General features: G+C 38.6%; 1 protein-coding gene across 2 annotated transcripts in view; it reads right to left on the reverse strand.

The window, feature by feature from the left end:
* The window catches only part of ide (insulin-degrading enzyme), a 35,202-nt gene that overhangs the window by 4,469 nt on the left and 4,904 nt on the right, over window positions 1-25,829 (reverse strand). The window contains exons 4-20 of one of the 2 annotated variants that reach the window (XM_061836677.1): window positions 25,107-25,276; window positions 23,110-23,232; window positions 22,310-22,422; window positions 22,050-22,212; window positions 21,870-21,962; window positions 21,689-21,780; window positions 19,471-19,551; window positions 18,051-18,154; window positions 15,595-15,697; window positions 15,355-15,477; window positions 15,049-15,131; window positions 13,532-13,676; window positions 11,467-11,577; window positions 11,248-11,368; window positions 8,285-8,376; window positions 4,337-4,448; window positions 2,180-2,347 (exon numbers count right to left, since the gene is read on the reverse strand). In XM_061836677.1, the coding sequence (XP_061692661.1) occupies window positions 2,180-2,347; window positions 4,337-4,448; window positions 8,285-8,376; window positions 11,248-11,368; window positions 11,467-11,577; window positions 13,532-13,676; window positions 15,049-15,131; window positions 15,355-15,477; window positions 15,595-15,697; window positions 18,051-18,154; window positions 19,471-19,551; window positions 21,689-21,780; window positions 21,870-21,962; window positions 22,050-22,212; window positions 22,310-22,422; window positions 23,110-23,232; window positions 25,107-25,276 (1,997 nt within the window). Of the gene's footprint in view, window positions 1-2,179; window positions 2,348-4,336; window positions 4,449-8,284; window positions 8,377-11,247; window positions 11,369-11,466; window positions 11,578-13,531; window positions 13,677-14,232; window positions 14,378-15,048; window positions 15,132-15,354; window positions 15,478-15,594; window positions 15,698-18,050; window positions 18,155-19,470; window positions 19,552-21,688; window positions 21,781-21,869; window positions 21,963-22,049; window positions 22,213-22,309; window positions 22,423-23,109; window positions 23,233-25,106; window positions 25,277-25,829 lie in introns of both variants that reach the window. The other variant, XM_061836676.1, reaches the window with a different exon arrangement.

The raw sequence follows: 25,829 nt of genomic DNA on the forward strand, positions 1-25,829 counted from the left end.
TATTAATTAATACCCCCCCTTCTAAGGTTACAGCTTTTTTGCTCAACTGCTGTTATAACTGAGTTGTACAGCAGGCACATTAAAGGTAATAAAGGATTTGAAATGACTAATTTTAGTCAAAAAAACCTGTAGGTCTGGCATGTAATTTTGGTTTAAAAACACTTGATTTTGATTCGATTGTGTTGGTTAAACCATACATTTAATGCTTACTTATACAAAATGGAATAATAGGCACATGCAGACACACCTATTTACAGATTATTATATGTAAACACACACAGTGTTCCCTTGCTACAACATGGTTCACTTTATGTGGCCAATGTGTAATAGATGTTTTTTGTGTGTCATTTTTTTACCATGAAGCAGGCTTTCTTTTTTAATTTACAGCGTATCAATGCACATTGTGTTCCGTATTCCTTATTTATTTTAGGAAAACCCCGCATCATATTTTGTGTCCCGATTGGCTAAGGGACTGTAGACAATTGTCAACCGCCATAGGTACTGGGACGGTTGGGCTAGCCGCAATGTGTTGTGCCCCCGTTATGGCGCAGCGGCCCATGAAACCCGCTGCCAGATGAGCGCATCCAAGCTCAGTGCAGTTCACCGAAGTTCATTGGTCATGTTGTGAAGGGATCACGTGTTAGTACATCACGTCGTCTTAACACTTTGTGACCTCTTCTTCCTCTTCAGCACCAAAGAGCCACACTGCGAGCATCCAACAATTACGTAAATTAGGCAAGCGGAACACTTTCTGTTCTGTACAGCATGGAGGAGATTGATTGACCTTCAGCGAACTGCACTGAGCTCGACTAATGACAATATTTTTCTTTTTATAAGAAAACCCGGTGCTGGATAAAGTGGAAAAAACGGATAGAGGGATGTTTATATATTTATTTCCCAAATAGATCTTTTGGCCTCAAAAAAGTTTTGATCTTTGGTTTCATTCTAGAATATAGTTGTATACTTTTACTTTTTTTTTTTTTTTTTTAATTTACGGAGGTTTGACCTTTCAGAGTGTTTAAATGACAGAAATCTGAGAAAATGTTAAGGCCTGTCTGAGAAAAGTTTATAAAAAGTGTGCGGTTAGGAGTTTAACAGCCTTGAGACATTTATAATAATAAAAAAAAAAAAAAAAAAAAAAAATCAGTACATGGAAAAAAAAAATTCTATCAACGAAAAAAAAACAAAAAAACATGGGAAAAAAAGGTGCCTCTCGTAATATTTCTTAGAAAGGAGTGGAAAAGGACCAGCTGTGGAGAGCTTCAAAAAGACCTGCAATTTACAGGTACTGTTGTCACAAGGAAAATAGTGAGTAATATACTCCACCATGGCCTGTATGCACGCTCACCACACAAAGACTCCATTGCTGAAAAAAAAAAAGCCTGTCAAAGGTCAGTGAAAGTTTGCTGAACAAGGCCGTTAAATAATGGGAGAATATAGCGTGATTGGATGAGAGAAAAATTGCCCTGTTTGGATGCCATAATGCACACCCAGTTTGGAAGAGAAATGTCTGTCTCCATCTCTGAAATACAGGTGAAGCCAGAATTTTAATTTAATTTTTTGTCTCACTGTCCGAAGTCAAATCAGACTAAACCTGTTTCAGATCAGTCAGGAGCACCAAAATGATTTAAATTTGTTGAAAGTCCCTGTAATATGAGAATTTTTTAGAGAATTTCATTTTTTTTTCAAGGCAAACATTTACATACACAAAAAGTACTATGTCTTTGAAGAAGATGGGGGAGCCCAGATGATGAGGTCATGGCTTTGGAAGCTCCTGAAAATAAAAAGAAATCAGCAAGGAACTTGAAGAGAAAAAAATTGTGGAGCTCCACGTCTGGCTCATCCTTGGGTTCAATTTCCAGATACTTGAAGGTGCGATGTTCATCTGGTCAAACTATTATATGCAACTATAAATATGGGAATGTCCAGCTATTACATCGCTAAGGAAAGAAACAGGGTTTGTGTCCAAGACAGGAACGTGTTTTGGTCCGAAATCTGTGAATCAACCCCAGAACAAAAATGAAGACCTTGTGAAGATGCTGGATGAAGCTGGGAAAAACTGTCATTATCCATAATGAAACAGGTCCTGCACTGACATTGGCTGAAAGATCACTCCCAAGAATCAACTGTACATTTTCAAATATCAACAAGCCATTCAAGCAACTGATGGCATACTCACCAAGCTGCTCTTTAGTTCTCAGCGTGTTGAAACACGGCTCGGAGATGATTTGACAGAAGAGCTCCAGCAGCATGTTCTCGTTGGTGGTCTGCATGTCGGTCTGGTAGTAGATCTCGATACCGCAGTTGTTATGCACCTCATTCCTCTGCTGATAAACGTACCATCCACCTGCCAGAACCACAACAATATTCACTTTTTTTACACCCCGACCGCTGACAATACTGTATAAGCAATGTATATTACGTACAACATTCAATATTAAGAATTATAATACAGTTGGCAGTAATTTCCAAACAGCCAATTCAATAGCTTTGTGAATTATCTTTAATAAGGATGAAAATCTACAATTAATACACACATTGACCGTTTTATTTTAAATCAATTGTAGAGTATAGCGGCAACATCATATAAACTGCCACTGTACAAATACTTCTGGATCTTGCTAAATAAGTTTAGAAATTTTTTAATGTTAATCTCATCATGCTATGACATGATTCCAATTGTTTGGTTCATTTTTGCGTAAAGGCTTCATCTCCAATACGCTTCGATACCAGGGTCCACAGCTTTCTTGTATTCTCTCTCGCAGAGCTTTTACTGCAAAGCAACAATACCCCGTATCAGATTCACATATACAGCATGCTGCTGAAGGCAGGCCCAATATGATCTAATGTTTCAAACAGGGGACAGTCGTGACAAGAGTGTGGTTAACTCTAAACTCCAAAGACTTGCTTTTCTGCTGATGGGTCAAAAGTGGACTATTAAAGCTTTTGATCTGACATCAATATTTTCTCGAGAGTGAAGTGTGGCGACGTGCTGGGTAACTGAGCTCCTTTTGAGCTCAACTTCAGTTTGTGAGGGGGACTGTGATCAAGCTGGCTACCATGACAGAGTTTCGCTTATGCACTTAGGCATCACACACCTAAGCATCTTCAGTCCAAAATCTACTGCGGCGAAAGAATATATTATAGATTTTTGGCGGGATGAAATTAGTTTAATGAAGACCTTTATCTAACTGTATTTTGGCCAGATGGTTAGTATATGCACTGAGATCAAGGAACCACTTTAATAAGATCTTTAAACGCTCTCAATTTGGCTTCAGACCCCACTGGAGCACTAAAAACTGTCATCAATATCCACAAACCACCACCTCATCGCTGCAGGTTCAGGACACATCATTCTCCCCATTCTCTTCTAAACACTCTGCAGTAAGAGCTGAACCAGTCATAGTGGGTTTGTGATGTACTTTATGTAGTATGAAGAAAATAATATTATGCATGACTGTGTCAAAAATGTAATAAAATAGCAAAGAAAAGCAGTAATCAGTATTTTTTTCAGGTTGCAAAAAAGCTATGTGAGCTTCTGCACACTTGGGGTGCATGATTTCTATGAACTATGTGAGCAGTTTTGCTAATTTCAAGAACTTTTCAATGGTCACACGAAAAACATATTGGGAGACTATTTTGGGAAATCAGGAAATATGCATTTTAGTGTGTGCTTTAGTGATGTTCAGCAGGGGAAAAAAAACAACTAAATGAGTCGTCTCGAAAGCTGCGATGTTTGACTATGTTGTTTTTAATGCATTACTTGTTTTGGATCTTACTAAATTGTGCAGACATACCCAGTGTTGAGGCCAGCGAGTGTATATCAACTCTTACTCTTGTTTCCCCCCCTCTGCATTGCCAGGCTGTGCCTTGGCAAAGCATCTTTGTGTTTACATGCTGTACTCCTGCTGTCTGGAACCAAGCCCAGAAAGCTCTCTCCATCCTTCGGTGGGAGACAGGATGTCTCCTGCTGGCCCTCCACAAACCTAGTTTCCCTCTGCAAACCACTCGATGTGCTTCACATAATCTGGGCGGCAGCACACGTGATATTTTTTCAAGTGCGGGTGTGTATGTGAGCAGGTGTGTGTTCGGGGGACGTGTATACTTGTTTTGCCTGAATGATGCCAATTCACACTCGATGACCACCTGTCTCCTTGGGTGGAATTTAGAAATTTTTAAATTTAATTGTAGCCTTTTCCAGTGTTAAGGATGCGTCAGTGATGACGTGAACATGAAGGAAGGGTGAGGGCCCTTCTGTGCGGTTGCTGTGGAGACTGGCCAGTCTTGCTGGGTGTTGATTATGAGTGCTCTACTAGGGTATGGAGTAAGAACCTACCGTCCGGAACCTGCACCTCTCTGTAGCGGATCAGTTGGCTCGGTAGGAGAGGCTTTGTGCGAGCGTGCTCAATGAGAGTGTCCTCCACCATTTGCATCATCCCAAGGGCAGACTATAGCATGATGGAAAGAAGGCAAGAAGAAATTTTAGCCAATAAACGTTAAACATGGAAGTTTGCCCAACAAGAAAAACAACCTTTTTGTGTTCTATGTTGCTCTTTACCTGCACCTGTTATGTTTTTGAATGTGTTTAATGAGATTCTAAAAATTCTTCAGAATGAGCGAAGTTGTTGGGTCCTCTCAAAAGGCATCTTTGTGGTTTGACCTCCAGTGGTACTGATACATAGTACTGGGTATATGAGGAAGCTAGTTGGGTTTACAAAAGAAATAATGAAAAATAAAGTGAGAACTGGTACATATTCTTCTGGTTGGGCCCTATTGTATGTACTTCCACTTTGTTGTATTTGAAAAGACTGGATCCATGGGGGAACATTTAAATACTGAACACATTGGCTGAGTGCTACTTTAGATGGTCTCAGAGCAGAAAATGTCCTTGCTTTAATTTGTTTCAAATAAAAGACAAAGGAATTTACATTTATATTCAGGGTAACAAATGTTGATCTTGGCATAGCCGCTATTCTCCTTTAACACTTCAGCCCTGCCCAAAATATAGTAGTAATTTCTCGTGTAATGCGCATCTACGTATAATAAGCACCCCCAAAGTTGACCAAAATTCTGGAAAACCTTTCTACCTATGCACAATGCATTTTTACAATAAATCACATTGCTTTGCAACATGCTTTGAATTGTTTGAGCTAGTTTCTGTAGTCCTATTGCCCAGCTCATCTGCTCTCTGCAGAGGATGTGGTTCTGTTGGCTTCATCAAGCCGTGATCTCTAATGCTCATTGGAACGGTTCGTAGCAGATTGTGAAACAGTTGGGATGATACTCAGCACCTCCAAATCTGAGACAATGGTCCAGAGTCATAAAAGGGTGGCGTGCCCTCTCCGGGTCGGGGAGTAGCTCCTGCCCCAAGTAGAGGAGTTCAAGTATCTTGGAGTCTTGTTCACAAGTGAGGGAAGAATGCAACAGGAGATCGACAGGTGGATTGGTGCAGCGTCTGCAGTGATGCGGACTTTATCGGTTCATTGTAGTAAAGATTGAGCTAAATTGAAAGGAAAAGCTCTCAATTTACCAGTTGATCTTCTTTCCTACCATTACCTAGGGTCATGAGCTGTGGGTCATGACTGAAAGAACAAGGATGAAGTAGATTAAGTGGCTGGGGAATGGGAAGTCTGGGTATCCCTGCAAAAGCTCCTGCCCCCGCGACCCAACCCGGAGAAGCGGTAGAAGATGGATGGATTGTTTGAATTGTGGGCTCTGAGTATAAAGACTATGAAAGTTTAACTTCTTTAAATGTAATTATGGAAATATTTTTTTCCATTATATATTAAAATTTTTTGGAAAGGGTCTGTAAACTCAAGAACACAACTACAAATATGCTGTCATATGCACCGCTTCCATATTGGAATGAAAGTGTACACATTTCGTAACCTTCTGGTGACAGTGGCATATTAGAATGTACACCTTTATCATCACCTCTAAATGATGGTATAAATGTCTAACGTGGAAGATTTTTTTCCACCCATTTTCCCTAATACCTACATATAATGTGCAAAAATGACCTGACAATATGGGGGGTAAAATGATGTGTGCTATATATGAGAAATTAGGGTACACGTCTGCACTTGTCCCATTGTTTGTGTCTTCTTTTCTTTTTTTGCTTGTCCCTTTAGGTTGCCACAGCGTGTCATCTTTTTCCATCTAAGCCTATCTCGTACATGTTCCTCTCTAACACCCATTACTTACAATTATTATATTAGAGATGAAAGTAGACTTTTGTGAAAATTCCAGAAAATACATATGCGAGTACTAGGGGGGTGCGGGGAAAATTTTTTAAAAATGGATGGCTGTGGAGCATTCTGGCGATACCTGTGAACAAAATTCAGACAAAAATTGAAAGTAAAATTTCTAAGTCCTGACCCAAAAAAAAAAAAAAAAAAAATAGTGCAGAAGTTCCCCAAGGGCCAAGACCAGATTTTTTTGTCTCCCATCCCCCTGTCACTCCATCGGACAAAATCCCATTTGTCATTAAAATATGCTTAAAATATGCCATCTTATCTCAAGACAAATGAATTAAGTGAACTATTCAGTAAAAAGACATCTAAAATTGTCCTTTTCCCCACATTATACAGATTATAGTATAGATATAGAATATACCCGAAAATATATCCTAGAATTTCTACACCGTACAGCAAAACATGTTAAAGAAGTTGATTTGTAGTAATTACTATTAACGTTTAAGTCTCAAACTTGCGACGTCGCCTTGTACTGATACACTTGACCACATTGCTCACTATGTTAGATATAGATCTAGTAATACTAATAGTATAATCAGCTGCCTTTAATATTTTGATTATACACACACACACACACACACACACACACACACACACCACACACACACACACACACACACACACACACACACACACACACACACACAACACACACACACACTCAAATTTGAAAAATGTATGGTGTGGTCAGTCATGCTCGCAGATACAGTTGCGGGTGTGATTAGGGATTGCCTTAAAATAACTTACTGGATTAATAAAACCTAACAGTAAATTAAAAACAAAATAAATACATAACTAAACTAGAAAATTAAAATATGAAACTTACAAAAGATAATTTCCAATTTCAACTGATATTAGTAGCACATGATTTAAAATTGTATTTAAAATTTTTCATCAATAAAAATTCTTGATCTGACAAACTATCTGAAGAAAAGTTAAATGCACTGGCTTGTCAGGGAATAAACACGAACGGTCCACAATCGCAATGTTTTGAAAATGCTGAAAGTTTAGTTTAGTTAGTTATAATCGGCGTTCGTGGCAACAAGCTAGCGATACATTGGAACAAACATTCCTGTCGGCAATCGTGACGTATTGTTGGGGGGGCGGCACACGCACCACGTAAATAGGAGGCCGGCTTGCTAGAACGCGCCTTTATGTGCATGCGCTTGACATATTGGCCACACCTGAATCAAGCGACGAGGTGGATGATAGTCTGTTTTTTTTGTTTTTATGCCATCACGCTGCCTCGCGATGGACGTAATGAGCACCCCTGGTGTAACTGAATTTCCTTTCACATGCCTCATGATGTTGATGACTGTCAATGTAAATGTGCTCGCATTACATAAAGCAGTTCTGAACATGCGCTTTCATACTTGCTCTGTGCGGTTTACTTGCATTTCCTGTTTCCGGGTGAATACCGGTTGTTTTGGAGCAGACTTGTTTAGTTAACGTTTATGAAATAAACACATAAATTAATGTCAAGACCACACAAAATAAGCGACGTCTTGAGAGAATGCGAGGCGAGGGGCGTTACTGTTACTAGTGTTAGTGCCTCAACATGGCTACGCACGTGAAAGCAAAACGAACGAACTCAAACGCATGTTCGTTCAATGTTGTCAACTAATATCCGGATTAATTTTAGGCAATTTTTCCTCAATTTTACAGAGCAATTTTTCTGAAAATTTAAAAATCCAAAATTCCGGGAAAATCCGGAGGACTTTCATCACTGCTATATGGATGGTGGTGGACTGCGTGAAAATGGAATACTGACAACCAAAATGAGAAAGCCAGCAGGCGGTCGGTTTGGATAGTAATTCGATGCACCATAGTTGTGTTCATATGATCATTTCTACGTTTGATGAGTCTTAATATTAAATATTTGCTTTTTAAGTCTGTCTATTCAGAAAAAGTGTTTGATTACTATTAAATAGATTTCCAAGACTTTTGCCAACAATACATTTTTGTGAATATTGCTAGGTGACTGTAAACACCAGAAACTAAATACAATTTTTCTTAGTCAAACAACAAACCTCCTTGGTGATGTTGCCATGGAGAAGGGCTTCAATATGTAACCGTGACAACAGCTGAGGTATGAAAGCCTTGAGGCGTAGGAGAGTTACATCTGGAAAACAGATAACAGCTATCAATCGAAGAGCAACATCACAATGAAATGAGACTCTTGGATGTCAATGAACAGTAAAAAAAAATATGAGATCAGCTAGTGTTTGAAGATGAGTCTCTAAACAGTCAAGAATCAATAACTTTATTTTTTCTTTGAGGAGCAGTTTTGTTAATTCTTCATTTGAGGACCACCTTTCTGATTTTCAGGGGAAATGTTGTGCCATTTTTTGAATTGGGACAGGAAGCTGTGGTTTTATTAAACAATACAAATATGACAGTATAATGGGGAATGGAATGTAGAACTGCAGCTATAAAATATTTTAGCACTCGCACATCCTCCGAAAGCCTCTTCACTTAGGGTAAATAATGCATTTCACACGTTATTCTTCTCTAACCACATTTGCCATGTACAGATGGTAGTATACTGGCCATAGGTCACAAAATGAGTACATTAAGCAAAACTTTGAAGCATCTTGTAGGTAAGCAACTGTCTTGGGAAAGTAATTTTTCTATGGTAACTAGTTAAAACAAAAAAAAATTGTTTACCGTTTCAACAATGAACAAAATTTTGAATCAAGTACACGGTTCCAAAAATTAACGAAGAAATTAATTTAGTTCAGTACGTTGCTGATAGGTTACAGCCTCAAAATACTGGAAGTTCAATTCCCCATTAGTGCCACATATTCAGTCCATAATACAATATCCCAGAAATGATGGTGGGACAGGGACATTGGTAACATACTAACCATTCCTTGCAGCTCTGGTTGACTATATTAACATAGGATTTGATCTGATGTATTCTTATATTAAAAAAATAAATAAATTCCATGTTGATTATGTTATCATACAGTGTTTTATTTACTACAGTAAGTAATTTTGCCAGGAATCTATTTTTACAATTATGTACTGTATTACAAAAGATCACATCCACTCCCACTTACGCAGTGTTCGTGAATGCACCGACAGCCCAAGATGCTAACATGAAGGGTGGCAGCCACACTAAATCTGTTGCCAAACACAGTCCTTATGATAAACGAAGACTGAACAATCATACTCGGCGTCTTTGGCGGAAAGGTCTGTGTTACAACCTTTCACGTTGCGGGTCGTTGCCTTATAATTCACTATGAAATATTGCTACGTTTTTTCATTTTCACTCATTCCTTTTTGCATTTATTTGTCCTGTCAATTAAAATGTGCCCTTTCCACCCCAGGAACCAAGCTTCGCTTCCTTTCTGCCTTTTCCGTGACAATGTAGTTGCGTTTTCATGTCCATGTGCCCATCCAAATAGATTCACAAAGACACATCATTTATTGTGTGTGTGTGTTTATATATATATATATAATGTTTTTAACAATTAAGTACACAAGTATATACAGTAAATTCATTTTAAGTCATTTAAACAGACTCATAGTCTTCATCTTGTGATTGGATCGGTGATTGTTTTTTTTTTTTTAACTCGCCAATGGCCCCTAAAAATCCTGATTGTGTAAAGCCTATTTATCATTACCGAGAAGGTAAACTGGAGCCTAATCCAGCTGACTTTGGCCAGGAGGCATGGTGCAGCTGGGAGTGTTCATCATAGTACAATCACATGAAATCTATGAGAGGAAGTAAACAAGATTTGGCTCATGTTGCAATCTCAACTACCATCACATAACACTGTTGATTGGAAAAAGATCATGCATGTGACTGTGTGATTGAAGTTTGTAAATCTATGTATGTAAGTGAGATTTACAGCAGTACACTCCATTTTGCGGTAGTAAACTCCCTTACAGAAAACTGAAACCTTTGCTCAAACTAACTTCACTAAGATGCTGTCAAACTACAACACCAATTGCAATCAAGTCGGGAAATTGTGTTAAATAAAAACAAAATACAAGGATTTGCGAATCATGTTCAACCTATATTAAATTTAATACACTACAAAGACAATATAATTAAATTTCAAACTGATAAACTTTGTTTTTAGCAAATACTTATTAACTTCAAATTTTATGGCTGCAACACATTCCAAAAAGCTGGGAAGGGTGGCAAAAAAGACTGAGAAACTTGAGGAATGCTCATCAAACACTTGTTTGGACCATCCCACAGGTGAACAGGGTAACTAGAACAGGTGAGTGCCATGATTGGGTATAAAAGGAACTTCCCTGAATTGGTCAGTCAGATGGGGCGAGATTCACCCCTTTGAGAACAAGTGTGTGAGAAATTACTTCTTTTCTTACTTACTTTCTTTTACTTTTCTTAATTACAGTTTAAGGACAGTGTTCCTCAGGGTACATTTGCAAGGATCATCATCTATGGTCCATATCATCATCACAAAGTACAGGAGGAAGTTTATCAATTCGAACATTAAATATCTTGTTATTGTAGTGTATGGTTTGGAAATTATTTGAAAAACATTGTATTCCGTTTTTGTTTAACACAACATCCCAACTTCATTGGAATGGGGTTGTAAAACGTCCCAAAAAAAAAAAAAAAAAAAAAAAAAAAAAAAAAAAAAATCAACCTTATCAACTGTCTATTTTTTAAAAAATTACAATAGGAACGCTTTCAAGTCCCTCTCTGTGGAATATAATGTATTTTCTACTTCCCAGCTGTTTTTAAATGAGTACAAGAACGGACGGGTAAGAGAGAAAAAAGGAGGAAAAGGAGCATGTACAATTCGTTCAGTCAGAAAATATGAAATATTCACGCGGGGATCTGGGAATACATTATCCATCTTGTCATACATGACAAGAATCATACCTTTTATTTGAGCAATTGTTGAGGACTTTAGCCAAAAATGAAAATGCATGAGCATTGTTTTGAAGAGATTACCAGTTTCCCCAGACGTGTAATATTAATCAATAAAATTACATATAAGCATCTCACCCTCTAGAGCATCTCTGAGCTCATCTTTGGTCCAAGCCACCTCAGTCATTAGCAGACGGAGGTAGTACATGGCGTGCTGGTGCGGCTGCTCTGCTCTGAAGTTATTTAAAGACCTCATGTACTGCAGAAAAGAAAAAATGCAGGCAAAGCAAAATACTGTTAAATCTCCAATGGAAGGCAATTTTAAATACACCCCAAAAAATTCACTATAGATATTACCGCTTCCTTGATTATGTCAAAACGTTTCTCATCAATCTCAAATGTGGCCATCTTCTCAATGATCTTCTTCAACAGGATGTCTTGCTTGTCATTGTAACCTTTAACAGACAGCTGGGGCAGTGACAAAGAACAGATGGTTTAACGGCATTATCAGTGTTGGTCAAATGCTCGTCTTATTTATTTATCTATTTAATTTTTGTCTCTTGTGCTACACAGTATGTGGGACTATTGGGTCTGGACAGAGCTGATATTGCCCGCCACGGAATGAACAAAATTATCTCTAAACAGCTAAAGACAAAGTCTGTTTATAAGAAAATTCTTTCTTCCATGATCTGATTGAATTTGTCCATCTGTTCATAATCACGTTTTGGTCAAATATATCACTTTTAAAGTAGTGCTGTATTGGAAAGGGAGAGAGCAATATCCGTCAGGAAATTTATACTGTGCAGATTTTTCTACACCTTCAAGACCCTTCACAATACAGCAATTACACCAATTCCTACCCACATCACAAAGTTTGTTCTCCTAAAATCCTTAACCATGGTAAATGGAAATCTGACCACATTGATAATGCTCACTCCAACTAATTAGGTACCGCTCATGGACAAACAAAAGTGTTTTCCTCAATGAGGTGTTGTTAATAAGCAAAACCAGAAAACAGAGATTAGTGTGTTATTCCAAACAATGCAAAATTTTAGCAAGAGTGGAAAAGGCTGTAGAAGTTAGGTAAAAACATTTTGTTCAAAAGTTTTACATTACAGCACATTGACGGTTAACATAATTTAAGAATCCTTAAAAAAAAAAGAAACTATTGTAGCACTTGACTAACTGAGTAGTGGAATTTGTCAAAATTCAATGTTTAAATCGTGGTTGAACATTACCAATGTTACAATAGTTAACATACTTGGAAACTTGAATGATAGTAAAGAATGCTGTGATGAAATGGGGAAAAAAACAATGCCTTTTACAATTAAAGATTTTTGATTCCATTGAGGATAAGCACCATGGAAAATGGATGGAGTTTGACTAACATTTCAAATATTTCCATCTACAATACAGGTACATCTCAATTCAGTAGAATATGGAAGAAAAGTTAATTTATTTCAGTACTCATACATTTCACTGAGAAAAATAATTTTCACTGGGCAAATTCCTGGTTGATAACATTAGCTTTTATGTAATAGTTTCTAAAGATGGTGAATGTGGGGTTATAATTTGCTGTAAACTATCCATCCAGCCATTTTTTTTGCCGCTTATCCTCACGAGGGTAGTGGGAAGTGCTGGAGCCTATCCCGGCTGTCAACGGACAGGAGGAGGGGGGACACCCTGAACTGTTTGCCAATCAATCGCAGGGCTCGTCGAGACAAACAGCCACACTCACAATCAAACCTAGGGGCAATTTAGAGTGTCCAATTAATGTTGCATGTTTTTTGGGATGTGGGAGGAAACTGGAGTGCCCGGAGAAAACCCACGGAGGCACGGGGAGAACATGCAAACTCCAAACAGGCAGGGCCGGGATCAAACCCGGGTCCTCAGAACTATGAGGCTAATGCTTTACCAGCCTGCTGTAAACTATAACCTTCAAAATTATAGTTATAGTAAATGTAATTTAAAAAAAAAAAAAAATCAACTATTTCACTTTGTGCGTGTGTAAAATGTATTGCTATAATAACGTCCCTCAATTGAAAAATATAGAAAACCTGTTTTGATGTGAACAAATTATAACTAAATTTAACAGAAACAATGATCATTTTTGGCATGAGAGAGATAAATATTTATTGGTAATGCCATTTATGATTTTTAACATTTCCTCTATCTTCAAACTATAGAAAAAGAAATTTTCATTGACCTGAAATAACAGAACAACCAATAGACTATGTCAACTTAAACACACTGAAATGCAACACCTCAAATTCAAAACAGCACAGCAAAACTCTCTGCTTTGAAAACAACAAGCAAAGTGAGCAGGGATAAGGAAATGGTTTTATTTCCACACTTGAAATGCCTCAAAGAAGACAGTTAAAAACTAGCTCCACTTCCTGCAGGATTCAAACGTCTTACTTACTAGGATGGCATTCATCCCTGAGGCTATGCCATACACCAACCCTGCCAGGCGGGCTGCATATGTATACTCTCTTAAATCATCCTTCAGTAACCTGAGCAACAGGTAGGTCATATTGCAGTGCAGTGGATCTGCATATAAGTAGCGACTACAGGAGGAGGGGGTGGGGGGGAAGAACAAAAAAAAAAAAAACAATGGATATTTGGTGGGAATGACAGACAGCACAAGTATGTGAAGAATGACAGGAAGAGTATGTATATGCTGCCTCACGACTGGCTTTGTGTATCGCGTAAACATTTTGAGAAAGCCTCATAATGTTAGTTTTACATGACAGGAACAGCAATACAATTTCTGTGCCTGATTATGTGAGGCACATGAAAAAAGGATTTATAGGAATGATCGCTTTAGGGAAGGTGAACGATTGAAGAGGGGAACAAAGATTGATGAAGGATGAGAAGATGTGGATAAAGAAAAGCTAAAATGACACCAGCCAGGTCTAGTTTGTGCATATAAATCATATTTTTATTACCATATGACTTTGGTAAAAACATAGTTAGGTGGTAGAAAAAGTACTTTATTTTTTCCCAATCAATCCTATTGAGCCCTGGCTGAGCCACTGTAGCCCAGTCTGACAAAAGTGTAGGAGGTACTTTAGGTTTGGGATGCAGCATGAATGTTAAGGCGAGGGAAATCAGAATACTTACATACATCCCATAGACGGTATTTTGAAGGTCATAGTTCAAACCAGCTAGCTCGGCTGCATATGCATACTCGTTGAGGGAGTCCTTTAGGAGCTCCAGGTATAAATAAGCCATGTTACAATGTAATGGGTCCACATACGCAAATGGGCTGTAGAAAAATAGCAGTGTTTAAAGAAAAAGTGCACTGAGTACAAATCAGAATGATGGTTTTTTTTTGGCCTAGGAAACAAAAACTAGCAAAGAAAAGCTTATACACATGATGAATACTCAAATTTTAGCATAGAGCTTTTGGTTTCATATTCAACTTTTGCATGCAATAAACCAATTACAAAGTGACAGAAAAAAAGGATAAATGATTTTAAACTCATCACATGTTAAATGCAGAAATAATAGGTCATCCGTTGTTCTAAAAGCTACATTTTGCATGCTGTACGTTTCCTTGGAACGTTTTTTTGTTGGGGGGGGCGGGGATTATTTGTTTTCTTTTGGAATTATTATACTTATTGCCACTTTTCTAACATTTCAAACATACTGTCAGTTTTGGATTAAGAAAACAAGTTAATTTGTGATTGTAGAAGACAAAAAAAAATGTGCTGCATAGTGAAGCTAACTAGTGTTTTTTTTCTTAACGTCCATGATGCAATGGTCTGAGATATCGGCCTCAAAAGTTCTGTCTCATTAATGTTATGGAAATAGAGGGAAGGAATGAAAGCACTTCCTTTGCGGATGTTATGGACAACTAATCTGTAATCATGACAGTTCACGTGCTTCAAAATGTAATTAATTACACTGGGTAGTGACAAATGAATAATTACATACCTGAAGAATTCAAAGTTCAGACACGCTTTGGGGAGGAAGAATTTGTCATCCTGCTTGAACCACACCTTGCTCATTGCAGTGTCCTAAAAGAAGACCGCACACAATCTTGTTTTGATGTGTGAAATTACTTTTTAAAAATAATAATAAAACTAATAATAATAATAATCATAATAATACACCATATGTTTTTTAGCAAACAGAATCACCATCAGATTTATCTTTTTTCTTTAAGTTACACTCAGGCTTCTTGAGTACGTAACTGGAGGAGACACTACTTTGATGTCAAATGGCAGCACACACACTTGCCTTAATTAAAGTAGGGACAGCAGGAGAGTCTTTCTCAAGGGGATAAATTTCAAAGTTGGTAGGGATGAACTCATTTTTCATTGGCAACTTGAACTTTCCGTTGAGATCCGCACCAGCCCATTTCTGAAACAAATTCATGATTTTAGCCTCTTGCCGTTCATCAAAAAGCATTTCTCTCACAATGACTAATTCAACTGCCAACAGAATGATTAGATTGGTACAGTATTTGCAGTGCTTCACCTTGATGATCTCCTCAGAGATAGCCTCCTGTTTGTACTGTGTACCATACCATTCTTCTGACTTATCTGTTTGACCGTCAAATGACTTTGAGACCAAAACAACTCTGCGAGAGGAGAATATTTTCATTATTGATAAGAAATTTGACATTGCAGGAATTTATTGTTCAGACACAAGCACTTTGTTGTTGCAGCCAAATTAGCTGTCCCGTTGTAACCGGGATACGTTTAATATATTCTGTGACCACGCTCATCATCAAAAACACGCATTACGCAAATCAACTTTGCCCATTTGAAAAAACAAAAACATTAATAATCCGTTCCACCCCCCTTACCCCCCCAAAAAAAAATCCAAAGATTTGTTTTAACAAGGAAAATGAGCACTTTTTACAATATTTAACTTAAAAACAAGTGTGATCACACAATTAAATAAAATGCTAAGAATTACACCTTAACTTTAGTTCTACAATAAGTCATTGTGCTACAGTTCTAGTGTGCACCCGTTGCTTATTGGCCATGGATCCAGACAGAAACGAAGAATAGGACTTCTACTACTACAACTGCAAGTGAATCACTTGTTGCAGTCACAGTCATTTTTTCTTAGCGATCAAAGAATGCCAGCATATTGTTATGACTGTGCTTTATGTCTACATATGTTGCGCTACTGTTTGTGTTCAAATATCCGTTGCTTAAAGAGTTCTAAAACTGACCAACAATGACAAATATTAGCATGCTCATAGCGTTTTTATTTCCATGTTAGCATTAATCAAGTGGGTCATTCGTAAAGGTCAAGTGTCATGAAATGGAAGATTTTTATATATTAATGAAAAAACGTCAGCTAATATGGGCCAATGCGTTTTTTCACCACAAAACATGATTTTGATGTATACAGCTTTTTCTAATTCCCGCCATGAAATCCTCTCGAGAAGCAGGAAGCGACGTAAAGGAAAGCGGCACCCCCAAGTGGACTCGTTTGTTTCCATTAGTTTTACCTCTGGGAAGGTAGCTCGTTGTTCCTTTGTATTAGCCAAAATGCCGGCCCATTGCATTGCTGGACATTGCTTCAACACTCGGGAGAATGGAATTACCCTTCATAAGTTTGAAAGAGACCCGGTTCGTTGTGAAAAACGGATTGCACGGGTGCAGAGGACGAGAGGTTCGTGGGTTCCAAATCACAGGTAGGTGTGTGTTCAACAACTAAAAAAAATAAGTTTTGGCAGACCACGTAATCGGTCTCTCATAACATAACAAAAGATCCGCATATGAAATATGTCGATGTGCGTGTCGGACGGCGTCGGGCTGCTACGCGGATGGCGGCGAATTTGAAGAACCCAGCCAACAATGTCTCACTCAGCCTCGTGCGCGCAGTAATGCGCCCCGGCTCGATAGGGTTCATCGCGTACTGCGGTGGCTGTGAACAACCCTCTAAAAGCAGCACGCCTCGACTCCATTATATGCCACCATGGCACGGAAAATCAGCCACACTGGCTGAGGCACCGCATTCGATGGTCATAGCTTCTGTGAAGGCTGCGCGTCGGGGAGTGCGGACGGGGGGGCGGGCTCTGAAGAACCCAGCCGAAAATGTGTCACTCAGCCGCGTGCGTGCAGTAAAGTGCCCCGGCTGACTGTGTTGTTCATCGTACTGCGGCGTCTATCAACACCACCCTAAAGCAGTACGGCTCAACTCCGTCATAAGCCACACCGCCAGGCTGCGATGAGCCGCGATGGCTCATCTCCGCCGTGGAAGTGGATCAGACGGGGATGCGGTTTGGCCGTGAATGCATATCATCTAAATATGGCTTCAAACAATAGTGTAATATTGCCCTGAGGGCTTGAAACAATAGTGTAATATTGCCCCGGTAACTTCACTCGGTTGTGTGGTGTTGTCCTTTTCGAAAAGAGCTTCCGTGTCAGAAGCAACGTGTTCTTCTCCCATAGTTAGGGTGTACCACGTGTTTTCATACACACACACACACACACACACACACCACACACACACACACACACACACACACAGACGTATATGTACGCTTTAATAGGTAAGTTTGTCTCTTTTTGTTGCCACAACTGAAATGTTGAATAACAATTACACTTGGCTAGAAACGAAAACAGATCCCCTCACCCAAGTTTCACTCATAATACCACCCGATTTGAAATATAATACTGTAGTGAACCCTATGAAACAGTTTGTGGAAGGTGTCTGGTGTTCTACGTGACAGAAGAGTATCCGCCATAATAAGGGGTAAAGTTTATAAAACAGTGGTGAGGTCGGGCATGATGTAGGGATTAGAAACGGTGGCTCTGAAGAAACAACAGGAAGCAGAACTGGATCCATCCATCCATCCATTTTCTACACCACTTATCCTGTTGGGTCACGAGCACCTGGAGCCAGGTTTCAAGTTGTGGCAAACAGAAGTTGCTTTATTAAATTTACAAGATTACAAAGGTCCTTGCACTAACCGGACAAATTCTGGTCTCAGCTTGTCCAGCACCATCTCAATTAAGTCTGGTCTAAAGTCTTCCAAAAGATACTCTGCTGCCAGAACTTCTTCAAGCGGATAATACTGAAAAACAAACGGCATATTAATGTCATACATTTGTGTCACAGAGCCAATAAGTGAAGAACTGCAACAGAGTGCCTGGTGACAATTGGGATAGGACCCACAAGCTGCAATATTACTCGGTGAAAACAACCTTACAACGAGGAGCCAAAAAGTAGTTAGTCACCATTAGTGCATTTGTTCTTCTGCCATGTGAGAGGCCTGGAATTTTCATCATAGTATATATACATCAACTATGAGAGAAAAAAACGAGAAAAAAAATCCATAAAATCATATTGTCGGATTTTTAAAGAATTTATTCGTGAATTACAGCCAAAATTAAGTATTTGATCACCTCCACACAAGCAGGATCTCTGACAGACCTGTAATTTCTTCTTTACGAGGCTACTCGTTACCGATTTTTAACACAACTTCAAACAGTCACACTCCAAAGTACACTATGACCAAGATGAAAGAGATTTCAAAGAACACCCGAAATAAAAATTGTAAACCTCTACCAGGCTGGGAAGACTGAATCTCCAATAAATACGCAGATTGGTGTGAAGAAATCAACTTTGGGATCACTTATTAGAAAATAGAAAACATACAACAACACTGAGAATCTCCCTCAAGATTGGGTTCCACGCGAGACCTCACACTGTAAAGTCAAAATGATCACAAGAACGGTGAGCAAAAATCCCAGAACCACATGGCAGACTGGGTGAATGGTGAGAATGAATTGGGCCATGTATCGTGAGATTTTGAGTGAAAATCTTCCATCAGCAAGGGCTTTGAAGGTGAAACATGGATAGGTCTTTCAGCTTAACAATGATCCCAAACACACCGTCCTGGCAACGAAGGAGTGGCTTGGTAAGAAGGATTTGAAGGTCCTAGTGTAGCCTAGCCAGTCTGCAGAGTTCAACCCCTTAGAAAATCTTCAAACATAGTTTCAAGTATATGTTTTGCACAGCGACAGCTGCAAAACATCGGTGTTCTAGAGATCTGCATGGAGGAATGGGCCAAAATACCAGCAACGGTGTATAAAAACCTCGTGAAGATTGAGAGAAAATGTTTGACCTCTGTCATTGCCAACAAAGAATGTATAACAAAGTATGAGATTAATTTTTGGGATTGACCAAATTATTTTCCACCATAATTTTCTCAAAAATTCTTTAAAAATCAAGACTGATTTTCTGTTGTTTTTTTTTTTGTCTCTCTTAATTAAGTTATACTCATGATGAAAATTCCAGGCCTCTCTCATCTTAAGTGGAAGAACGTCCGCAATTGTTGGCAATCCAAATACTGTTTTGTGCCACTGTATATGTGGAGAGAACACCTACGTGCAGTAAACCAGACACTTTGGAGGTATAGCCACGCGGTCGCTCCTTGTCTTTGAAACGGAAGGCTACTTTGTTTAAATCCTACAAAGAAACACAGAATTCATATAGATTGATACTTAAGTTTTATAGCAAGATTAAAACACATTTACTTACAATGTGATGTTTTCATGTACATACATGTGCAGGAATTTGATATGGTCCTCCATTTGTGACTCATGAAGGTTAGCAGGGAACCATGACATAATTTCAATTAGCATCTGTAAAAAATGTCTAAAATACTATACCCTACACGTGTTTCTGCACGTGGGTGCATTGGTGAAGAGTGTCCGCACGCAGAGAATCAAAGGAGGAATACACTAAATGTATGAGTCCTGTCTTGCCACTAGCCACCCAAAGGCAGAGGAGGGTGGATTATCATTCAAGAAATATAATGGACATGGGAGTTTTTTTTCATTTTTGATGTGCCACCTACCGCAGCACTCCCAACCCAGCTGACCTCTACCAGAAAGCTTTTCTCCTTAGATACACACTACTGGACCACCTATAGGAAAGTTCCATGTGCTAACCTGTGAGCAAAGGCAGTGTATTACGTGTGTTCAAACTCCATGGTATTCCCGTTCATATTGTCTTTGACCAAAGTTCCCAATTATCATTGCAATTGTGGAAAGTGCAAGGTGGTGGGCGCAGCAGCCCGTTTTTCATTGAATTATCACCCACAAACCAACAACCAGATGAAGCGGGCAAACCAGACTTGAATAGTCTCCGCGCTGTGTTGCTACCCACCACCAACTTCGCAGAGTTCCTTCCTTCCATGGATCGAGTACACCTACAATTCCCTTATCAGTTCCACAACTGGTATGGCCCACTTCATGGCTTGCTATGATCACCAAGCCTGATTATTTGGAAAACAGGCCGTTTTGAAAGATGTCCGAGTGGCTGACACCCACATACAAGGTGGGCTAAACAGTCAGACTCTCTTCTCACGATAGAATCCTGTAAACCCATGCCCCGGTTCATTGGCCCATTCCCAATTACCAAAATAATTAATCCAACTACCATCCAGTGGAAGCTTCCTGAGTCCCTTATGATCCACCCCAGCTTCCACCTCTCATTGCTCAAGCCAGTCTCCTCCTGCGCACCCGTTCCATAACCTTTCCTAAATAAACTGTTCATCATATTACATCTGCCTCCGCCTGCTCTTGGGTCCAGCTCCTTTCAATGACAGACAAAGTCTGGATGTTATGTTGTATCTTATCTCTATCTTTTATTATCTTGCACTAAGAGTGTACGTGTTATCTGAGCACATGACCTCGCTCACTTTCAGTACCTTGTGGAAGAGAGGTGACATGCTAGTGATTATGTGGAAAGTGGAAAATACCTCTATAGAGCTGCAGTGTTAAATATTAACACTAGGGTATCCCATAGTAATAGATGTGTTACTAAAGAACAGGCAACCCTTAGTATTTATAATAATACTGACCAAACATAATAGACAAGCAGATTAAGAGGGGATCGCCACTAAAATTTATTGCATATAAATATAGAAATGAATGGAAAGTCAAAGGTGAGCATATATACATAGCAAGAATGATTTTCATGATTTTTGGAATCAATGTTTGGTGTGTGCATTATACTCAAGAGCGTATTAAATGAAAAAAATTACAGCAATTAAAATGGGTATCTTGGGGACTCCATACCCCTGTGACAAATGTCTAATATTTAAGTGCAACTTTTGTGAGGAGAGCCTGTGTCTGTTTTACATTATATTTCATTTAATAAACATTTTTTTTCTACATAGTAAATTGTTGTTAAAAGGATATATTTGACTTATGCTCTGGAATCATTATATCCGTGCCAGAAAAAAATACCATTGTTTATTGTCATAATTTGTAGAAAATATATCATCCTAAAAAAAACTGCTACTTTGGCAGGCCGACACATTTAATATTAAGAGAGCACAAGAGGAATATATGATGCAAAAATATTGTGTATTTAAAAACAAACAAACAAACATAAAAATAGAGTAACAACTAATAATCTAGAGGCAGACCACGAAGCAACAACAATTACAGAGAGGAGAATTAGTTTGTCTGTATTTGCCAATGATAAGATGTAGGGACTCACTGTTACAGGGCTGGTTCTCAGTGTTTCCAATCGTGTGCATCCTGGGGCTCACAGTCTCTAGTTCAAACTGGGCTGTGTGTAATACTGTAGTTACCTTGCACTCCTGAAACACCCACTCCTGAGGTCCCTCTGTGCGCAGTTTCTGGATATATTGGAACATGTGAAAGATAATGTCCTCAACGTGCACTGTTGGTGACACCCAGATGAAAAGGTTACTTCCATTTCAACTTCTTCCCCAAATTGCAGAAATCAAGTAAACATCAACCACTACTTACAAAGGCCTTCTTCTGTCAAGTCCACATTGATGATAAAGAACATGAATCCTTTAGCTCCTTCTTTTTGACCTCCAACAAGTGTATTCACCCAACCTAGAATGACAATTTCGGTTTTCTTTTGATGTACATTTTGAATGCTGCTTTTCTCAAATCACCATGTGAACATTCTATGTGCCTTACCTTTACATTTTAGTTCCGATAATAAACTTCCAGGTCCTTCATGACCAATCAGATGTCCCAGATAATGTCCCGGGTTCGACTTATAGTATTTCTGCAGGTCTGGGATGGGGAACGTCACATAGAGATTCCTTATGTCTTTTATGGGCACCACTTTGTAGAATTGCTGGCACAACAAACAGGAAAATACATTTTCTTAAAATATCTGAAAAAAAAAAAAAAAAAAACAGCAGCAGCAGCAAAGACAAAGAACAGATGCTCACTTTTAGATATTGATCTTGAAAGGGGTGATCAGGAAATTCCGGGATAGGCACATTCTTGTTCTCTACTTCTCCAAATAACTTGACCACCATAGAGGTTAGCTCATCGAGGGATTCTTTGGGGAAGAACATGCTTTAACACTTTAGTTCTGAGCACATAAACTTTGTGTGTGTGTGTGTGTGTGTGTGTGGTGTGTGTGTGTGTGTGGGGTGGATGAATATCTGACAATATGTGACGTAAAACTTATATCAAGACTTTGGTGATAAACATATTTATTTATTGACTACAAACATGCATTTTCTTACAAAATGATCATGAGGTTATAATATTTAATGAAACAAACTAACTTAATGGCTAGATACTTGATTTTAGGATGTTTATAGGTTCGCATTCCGTCAACATGTGGGTTGAGGAGAAGTCATTTAGATATTGAAGAGACAAGCCTTATGACAAATGCTTTTGCAAATAAAAACCTCCCTGTTTGTTACTGTTAACACTATATTAATGTATCATTCTTTCGTCATTCATCCAAATAGTCAATGCATGACATTATGTAACTTCAAACTGTAGGAATCAAAGACCAATAAACAATACAGCAACAACGGGAAAGCCAATGCAATTAATAGCTCATGACCTCTAACAAATTGGTGAAAGGCTAGTTGCGATTTAAAACTAATGCCTAGCTTTCATGTTAATATGGATATGTGAACTCAACAGCACTCAATGGCAGTGATATTGTGCTCTCATTCATTTTAACACATCTGCCACAACTGAACTATTCACTCCTTCTCCATGTTCTTACCTCTTCCCAAAACACAGAGGCCCATTAGATTGGAGGAGTAATAGGTAGAGTGAAACGCAAGGAGCTCCTGGCGAACATCAATGCCTTCATTAGATGGCCTTGTCTCAAGGGTCAACTTGTTACCTACAACAAAATACAGAGCACATCCTTTTTATTTCTCGAATGTAGTTATGTTTTTAAATGTGTTTCTTAATTGCATTTTTTTATATTTACATTGTTAGACTAAACAATTTTGAATGTTTTGTTACTCATTATGTTAAACAAAATTTTGCAAGTTTTGACACTCCTAAAATCCATGGATAAAATGAATATGAAATTGTGTAGATGGTACAAATATAAGAAAAGGACAAAACCCATCTACAAGACAAAGTTGGGTATTAACTTTCCTCAGTGTGGTCTGTACGAACAACTTCTCAGGCTCTCTTATGTTAATATAAAAGGCTGGCATCCGGTTGTTCATTTTCAAATGTATGTTAACTTATTAATGAAACATTACTTCCTCTCAAGGTGGTTCAGCTGGTAAAGCGTTGGCCTCACAAGTCTGAGGACCCAGGTTTGATCTCGGCCCCAACTCTGTGAAGTTTGCATGTTCTTCCTGTGCCTGTGTGGGTTTTCTACTCCGGTTTCCACCCACATCCCAAAAACATGCAACATTAATTGGACACTTTAAATTGCCCCTAGGTGTGATTGTGAATGTGGCTTTTTGTCTCAATGTGCCGTGCGATTGGGTGGAAACCAGTTCAGGGTGAACCCCCCCTCCTGCCCGTTGACAGCTGGAATAGGTTGCTGCTACACTCCCCGCGACCCTCGCGAGGTTAAGCGCAAAGAAAATGGATGGATGGATGGATGGATGGATGGATGGATGGATGGATGGATGGACGCATAGTTCCTCTCGTCCAGCAGTGGCATGAAAGCATATTGAAGTTTAGGTTTTATGTGCATGCCGGCTTTGCTTAAGTTCATTATAGTATTTTCGCAAAACTGCCATTCACATTGCATGAAAATAGCTCCCAGTCACATTGCCATATTTAAAGAAAATGTCAAATTTGCCCTCAAAATGGAAAGGAAAAATGTAGAGTTAAACAAAATTATGTGAATGATCAGAGGATGTTTTTAACCAGAGTGGGAGAGCTCTTTTTTTTTCTTTTTGAGCGCAATGTGAAGCAACTCCGCCTTTTGTGTCAGATGTCTTTATCACAAAATTTAAAGCTACTAATGTTCAGCAACACTTCAGCTCACTCCACATTAATATCAACCTGGAATTTCTGAAAGGCACTGAACTTGCTGGTCACTTTGAAAAATCATCGATCTGTTCTGACTGACACCTACGTGAAAGAACTAGTTCAAGTGGCAACAACGGAATACAAGCCAGATTTGAAGCAGTTCAAGGCAAGGAATGTCAGAAACTCTAAAGTCAGCGTAAAAGAAAAAATATATATATTTTTGCTTGTGGACTTGGTTGAACTGGTAGTTTGTCTTTCATTTTTATTTTTTACAATTACATTTTTGCTATCATGTTGGTGTGTAAGATTTACAATAAATCTGTATGAGCAAAGGGTTTCACATTATCTGAGTACTATATTTTTGGTTTCATAATAAATAATCACTGACAGCCATCAGGTCACATGCATTTCAATATGTACTGTTTATGTATGGAAGTACAATTAAAGTGCAGTCACATTTACTGGTGAGAAAGTCATTACAACATTAAAAAAAATAAATCTATATGTTAACAATAATGTAATTAATGTATTAAAGGGTTCTGTACAGAAACATTCCAAAGCCTAAACTCCTTACATAAATATAATGTATGAAAGTGGGATACATGTTACACGGAAAATGTATTGTGTGGAAATCCGTTTGTAAAACTTACATGCTTCTCTTGTCACATTAAAAGTGGCATTGCTATGACAGATAGCGACACTGGGGAAAGTTTTTTCAAGCAACAATAGCCTACATGCCTTTGTGTAAAGTCAAGTCAATTTTAGTCGTGCTACCTGTTCCAAATTTACTGAAGGGGTGATTTGGGTTCCCGGTGGCCTTCTCTAGTTGAAAGAGCCTCCAAGCATCATTCATCAGGTTCTTGTCGTGCTCAGAGTCCACAGCATTTACCTCACGGTCCTTACAGCTTTCATCAAACAGTGGGCACAAGAAGAACTGGGCAAATCTAGAATCAATCGAGATTACAACATGTCTATTGATGTGATCATTACACAGAAGATGCTTGATGGCAATCAAAATAAATAGGGAATAATTTGCCATTTTCAACCATTGAAGTGAACAATTTTTTTTTAAATAGAAGACAAATCCTGTGTTAGAAGATATTTTTAGTCAAGTTCTACTTACAGGCCCAAAGGACAAAAAAATAATTAAGGAAATGACAGGTAAAGGAAAAAAAGGTTTGAAGAGTCAGTTAACTTGACACATATGTTGTGCACATCATTAATATTTCATCATCACCACAGTAGCCTATACTTTTCTATTTCCGTGGTACCAGATGGGCCACACAATATAACACTTGTGGAAAACAATCGCCTATTCCACAAACAGGTGCCACCTAGAATATGCCTCATTTATAAAGAAGGTAATTCAATATCCCCCAGATGACTGAGTGCCTTTTCCAAATCATCACATATGATATGTGAGCAGAGCCCCCAGCAACGCAAAGAACATCAGCTTTAGCCTAAGTCTAAAATGGTTGGTGTCCATTGGGGTGGAAA

Source organism: Syngnathoides biaculeatus, chromosome 12 (genome assembly GCF_019802595.1).
Source record: "Syngnathoides biaculeatus isolate LvHL_M chromosome 12, ASM1980259v1, whole genome shotgun sequence".
NCBI classification, from domain to species: domain Eukaryota; kingdom Metazoa; phylum Chordata; class Actinopteri; order Syngnathiformes; family Syngnathidae; genus Syngnathoides; species Syngnathoides biaculeatus.